Source organism: Leiobunum rupestre, chromosome 3 (assembly GCF_980474605.1).
Source record: "Leiobunum rupestre chromosome 3, qqLeiRupe1.1.hap1, whole genome shotgun sequence".
In the NCBI taxonomy this organism is placed as follows: Eukaryota; Metazoa; Arthropoda; class Arachnida; order Opiliones; family Sclerosomatidae; genus Leiobunum; species Leiobunum rupestre.
This window is the reverse complement of record NC_143386.1, coordinates 37,205,119-37,211,573: the sequence shown is the minus strand read 5'-3', so window position 1 is coordinate 37,211,573 and position 6,455 is coordinate 37,205,119. Positions and strand designations below refer to the sequence as shown.

The 6,455-nt window shown below is 44.3% G+C and overlaps 1 protein-coding gene across 1 annotated transcript; it reads left to right on the top strand.

Moving 5' to 3' along the window:
* The first annotated feature begins 2,916 nt into the window (after positions 1–2,916).
* On the top strand, positions 2,917–6,086 carry LOC149951641 (uncharacterized). The gene is made up of 2 exons (XM_090169630.1): positions 2,917–5,480; positions 5,585–6,086. The coding sequence occupies exons 1-2, from the start codon at positions 2,917–2,919 to the stop codon at positions 6,084–6,086; spliced, it is 3,066 nt and encodes a 1,021-aa protein (XP_090025756.1).
* The last annotated feature ends 369 nt before the right edge of the window (positions 6,087–6,455 follow it).

Here is a 6,455-nt window from a genome sequence, read left to right as displayed (position 1 = left end):
ATGTCCATGATTCTTATGCGGCTCAGAGGTTTGAGCATCTTGGTATGCACAGGCTGGCAACGAGCGATCTTTCCAACATCCCGGCGAAGCAAATCTGGCGCTTCATTTCAGAGACTGGGCTTTTTTATGTTTAAAAGGCTGGGGAAAACCAATACATTGGTCCTCTCCTAAGTTCTCACTTCGCACAAAATTCATGAAAACAACACTACTGTTGAGGCCCCCAACATTGTCGCATTTGCATATAATATTGTAAATGTAAAGATGGCCCTGAAATGGGGGGTAGCTTGCCTGCCACTTCAATTATGCAGCGATGGCTGGGCTCAGCGTCGTTCTGTGTTCTATAACTATCCCGAAACAATTTGGGTTTGCCTTGCTCTGCTAAAAACTTTGGCATACCTCAGCTTAGAATATTTTTACCAACTTGATCTTCTGATGTTGGCACAAAAATGTCTTTAGATAGCTTTATCACAGTTCGATTTGACTTTAATGAAGTACCTTTTACTTAAGATGTTAATTATTCCGCGTTTGAATTGGGGTATTTCAATGTTTGTATCATCATAATTATGTATATTTTGTTGTATATATATTTTAAGCCGAGTTTCAGGCACATTTAGATTATATATTTGAAAATGTACCGTGAGCGGAGCGTAACGCGTGACATGAGAAAAAAAGGTAGATGGAGAAGGCGCGCTCGCTCACGTGAAAATTAATATAAAAAGGGATATGTTAACCGAAAAATATATTTAAATGTTAGGCTAGAGAAGTTGTCTTGGAGCCGAAAGGTCCGTTTTATTTCCCCCGTATAGAACATAATTGTACTTCGTTTAATAAATAGTTTTGTGTTTCACTTTTAAAGTTCGTAATAGCAATTCCACAATAATTCGCGCTATAAAAACAAACCCGTTAGTTTTTCAGTCGGCTGACGCGGTTTAAGCTGTAGTCGCTCTCCCAAATTGATAAAACCCGATCCGATCGCGGAAGGAATCCACATTTTGGTGCCGAAACCCGGGAATTCTGGAACTTGAGAAATAATCGTATGTACATTATTGTGAGACTTAACAAGAAATCCGTTAGTGAAACATGGCAGCCGAATCCGATTTAACCAAGTTAAGAGCCATCCGATCCGTTGTGAGGAGTGATACCACGACGAATTTAACAACATTAGAAGGACTGTTGAAACTCGAGGATGCCGAAGAGATATCAGATCAGCTTTCCCTATTAATGATGAAGAGATTGCAACTGCGAGAGTTGGACGACCAAATAACCGAACTCCTACCAGATAATGAAGAAGAAATCAAAAAGGAGAACAAGGAAAGGACCTACGATGACCAAGTTCACTTAGCCGAAAGGAAAGCTGAACGAAGACTTCGCCAGTTAGGAGCTACTAGTGTATCGAGCAGCACCCAAGGCTCATCGATAACCGAATCAGCCACTCGGGTGGAGTCGAAATTACCAACCCTTGAACTTCACAAGTTCAGAGGAGATTATACGAAATGGCCGGGATTCTGGTCGCAGTTCAAGTCAACGATACACGACCAAAGAGGGTTAAGCGAGGTAGAAAAATTCCGATATCTGTTATCTTATTTGCAAGGAGAAGCTTTAGAGTTGTTAGAGGGTTTCGAAGAATCAGATCAGAATTACGACGTATCCGTTTCATTGCTAGAAGAAAGATATGGCCAAACACATTTAGTTATTAACCAACTAAGATACGCGCATTAACTAAAGTAGAAGACTCAAAGAACATTTTTGCATTAAGAAAACTTTACAACTCGATAGAGACAAACTTAAGGAGTTTAAAGGCTTTAGGCGTTGATACCACTGCAAACAGCGTTTCATTGTGTTCCGTTATTATTGCAAGTCTACCAGATGATATTTGCTTAAGATATAGTATGGATTGCAATAAAAGTAAACAATTCGATTTGAGTGAGTTGGTGAGTTTTATAAAACGTGAGGTAGAAGGCCGTGAGACTTGCGCTGTTCTAAAAGGTGAAGAAACGAAATCGCAAACTTATAAACCACGTGACGCACGCGATCAAAGTAGAACCGCAAGATTTAATCCTCGTCAAAATTCACCGTCTGTTACCGCTGCCGCGCTGAATACCACCGTTACCACGGGGAGAATTTACTGCATTTTCTGTAAATCCGCCACCCACGCGTCCGTGAACTGCCGTAGCTACACCTTAGAAGAGAAAAAAAACTCATCCGAACCATGGAGAGATGTTTTATCTGTACCCGTACACAACATAAAGCTTCCGCGTGTACGTCGAAATTCCGTAAATGCCAGCTTTGCAGTGGTCGACACAACTCGGCGCTTTGTGAAAAGAATCCCGCTCACAAGCCCGAGAAAGCCGCCGTAACCGATGAAGTCACTACCGATAACGATTTCAAGGCTAACACCGAATCGAAGTCCGTCGTCTCAGCGATGGTTGGCTGTCGAAAAGAAGTTTTACTGGGTACCGCTATGGCAATAGTGAAAAGCACCGATAATCCGAGAAGAGAAGAAGTAGTTCGTTGTATTCTAGACAGCTGTAGCCAAGCCACGTTTATAAAGGAGGAAGTAGCCAGAAAGCTAAAATTGCCGGTGGTAGGTAGTCAAATTGTGTCGATAGAAAACTTTGCCAACGAATCGCCCACAGCCGTCCAGAGAAATACAGTTCGCTTAACCAAAGAAAATGAGAGAGACCCGAGAAAGAAGATAGAGATAATAGCTATAGAAGTGCCTTATTTATGCAAAACCGCTACTTTGGTCAACTGTTACGAAGTCGCAAATTCGTCAAAGAAAGGGGATTGATTTTAGCTGACGAACCTTCCGTGGATACACCGACCGTCTCCAGCATTGGAATCCTAATAGGAGCGGATTATTATTTCGACGTAGTTAACGACCGTATTGAAAGAATTAATGGACCGTTGGTAGCTATGGATACCAAACTAGGATGGGCAATACAGGGTCCTATAGACAAAAGAGCCGTATCCGTCAAACACGTTGGAGTAATCTGCATGAAAGTTGGAGTAGCGGACGACAACGAAGAATTGAACCGAACGCTAAGATCCTTCTGGGAAATAGAATCTCTGGGGATACAAGATAAACAGGAGAAGAAACTCAGTGGGAATGATGTTTGGGAGCAGTTCCGTAGAGAAACATTCTTCAAGGATGGAAGATACCACGTCTACCTTCCATGGAGAGTAGATCAAAGTGAGCTTCCGAATAACCGTCAGATAGCGGAGATCCGAATGAGAAGTTTAGTAAAAACCTTCAAAAAAGATCCAGTACTATACCTAGACTACAAGGCAATTGTCGAGGACCAGTTGCAGAAAGGCATAGCCGTAGAGGTAGACGAAAGCGAACTCAACGTCACCGAAGGCTATTACATCCCTCATCAACCAGTCAAAAGAGAATCGAGCACAACCACAAAACTGAGAGTAGTGTTCGACGCTTCATCCCACGCAAAGGGAAAGCCTTCACTAAATTCGTGTCTAGCAAGTGGGCCAAATCTCAATCCAAACATTCTTCATCTTCTTATCCGATTCCGAAGTCACCGCGTAGCTATTATGGCCGATATAGAGAAGGCCTTTCTTCAGGTTTCTCTGGCGGAGGAAGAACGAGATTTTTTGCGTTTCCTTTGGGTGAAAGAAAACCAAGGTCGAATCGAAGAGGACCAGTTCCGAGTATTGAAGATGGCCCGAGTCGCCTTCGGAATTACCACCTCGCCATTTTTACTCTCAGCCACAATTCGCCTACACGCCGAAAAATACTCCGATACAGAACCGGAAGCCGTAAAATGCATTAACGAAGATCTGTACGTAGACGACCTCTTGAGTGGAGGCCCAGACGATGAGATGGCTTACAAAAAGTCAACAAAGGTCTCGGAAATTTTAGGGAGCGCTAATATGAAACTGCGCAAGTGGAAGAGGAATTCGCCGGCATTGAGAGAAAGATGGACGAGAGAGGGAAACTACTCGAAAAATAAGGAAGCACGATTCGAGGGAGGAGCCAGTACCGGAAGTGAGAAAATTCTTGGATTGTTGTGGGAGCCGACGAACGACAAGTTTTCATTCGATCTCACCAAGATAGCTCAATCCGTCAATGAGACAAAGGGAACGAAACGTCAAATACTAGGAGCCGTAGCGCAAATCTTCGATCCGCTAGGTATGCTGACACCGTACACTATCCGAGCCAAGTTGATGTTGCAACTATTATGGAAAGAAAACACCACATGGGATGAAGAGCTTCCGAAACTAGTAACTGACCAGTACAATGAATGGAAAACCGAAATGCCGGACATCAGGAAAATACAACTAGAAAGATGTTATTTTAGTGGAAGAGAAGCGGTTGTTCACAAAGAATTACACGCATTTTGTGATGCCAGTCTTAAAGCGTTTGCTACCGTAATCTACATCCGTTACGTAACCGCAGACAACAAAATCCACTCCTCATTTGTCACGTCAAAGGCAAGAGTCGCACCGCTAAACAAGGAGTTAAGTTTACCGCGTTTAGAACTCATGGGATGTTACCTCGGAGCCCACCTGATAACGACCGTAAAAAAAGCGCTAAAAGACCCCGACATTCCGATGTACTTATGGACCGATTCTACCATAGCGCTCCACTGGGCGAGAGGAGAAGAAAGGGAATGGACGCCGTTTGTCCAGAACCGGGTAAGAGACATCCAAGCTCTAGTCAGTTCAAACAGTTGGGGTCATTGCGCGGGAAACATCAACCCAGCCGACCTACCGACTCGAGGATGTAAAGCAAACGATCTTGCCAGCAGCAAGTTATGGTGGAAAGGAGCTCCGTTCCTGAGTGAGCCGAAATCTAACTGGCCTAGTACAGATCCGCAGAACCAGAAAATGAATCCAGGAGAATTAGAAAAGGAGAGAAGGAAAACTGTTCTATTGGTCAATTGTAAAGACGTCGAAGAGAGGGGCTTATCAAAACTAATTAATCTTCAAAGACACAACTCCGTGAAGAAAATATTCCGAATTACCGCCTACGTTAGGAGATTTGTCGATTTTAAACTTAGAAACAAACCACTATTAACCGGACCAATTTCAGCCGAAGAAATTCGAGACGCGGAATTTGCCTGGGTACGATGCAGTCAATACCATGACTTTGGAGCGGAGATCAAGGCGATGCAGAAGGGCGAAACCATCGACAGGGGATCGTGTATCGCTACTTTGAACCCATTTCTAAATTCAGATGGTATTATTGTAGTAGGAGGCCGATTGAATGAAACAAACCTGAACGAAGACGAAAAACATCCCGGCATTCTTAAAAAGGAGTCCAGATTGTCCGAACTGATTATGATCCGTAGCCACGCCGAAGTATTCCACTCGGGAATTCAAAGTTCTTATACGCAATCACGAGGGCGATACTGGATAATTTCCGGGCGGCAACTAGCCAAAAGGGTCATCAAGAACTGTAGAACATGCCGGGCGCCGCACCTATTGCACCTTTACCGAAGGAAAGAGTCGACCGAACCCGTGTATTTCAGAACACCGGGGTCGACTTTTGTGGTCCTTTGTACGTTAAAATCGCAGATCAATCCGAAAAATGCTACATTATATTATGTACTTGCGCCGTAACCAGAGCAGTACATCTCGAGCTAGTTCCTTTTATGACCACGCATGAATTCCTACTTGCGCTACGAAGGTTCATCAGTCGACGAGGTATTCCAGGCATAATATTCTCGGACAATGCTAAGACGTTCCAGAGAGGTGATGAAGATATCAAACTTATATGGCAGAATATAAACAGTCAAGAAGCTTGCGAGTTCTACGGAGATCGAGGCATTCAGTGGAGGTTCATTACCGACCGTGCCAGCTGGGCTGGCGGTTGGTGGGAAAGGATGGTCAGAACCGTCAAAACAACTCTTAGGAAGGTCCTGGGACGGACCAGTCTCACTTATCAAGAGTTAGAAACCGTGGTTGCAGAAACCGAAGCCATTACCAATTCCCGCCCAATCAGCTACGTTTATAGCGGAGTGAAAGAGCCAATGCCGATAACGCCGGCTCATTTCTTAGTTGGCGACTACCTGACGAATTTACCGCCACAACGTCCGAAAGAAGGAGATCTCCCAAAATCGCGTTAGGATTAAATATCGCGAAAATTTAATGGAACGTATTTGGAATCGCTTTAAAAACGAGTACGTGAAGGAACTTAGATCGGCTTATCACTCGCCGCTTGTGGGTCAAGAGTTATCCATGAAAGAAAATGACGTGAGAGATAAGGGAGTGCGTATGCCGATAAGGGGCACCTGCGGGCGGGGGAAACGGGCCCCTATAGGGGCCCCCTTTTGCGGCAATATTCGGCGGGGTCAAAAGGTTAGCTGATTTACGAGGTCAATAGGTTATCTGCCCCTATGGACACGATGCAAACAGCCGTTAAATAGGTGTGAAACGGACCCCCTGTAGGGGCCCCATTTTGCGTACATTTTCGGCGGGGTCCAAAGGTTAGGTCA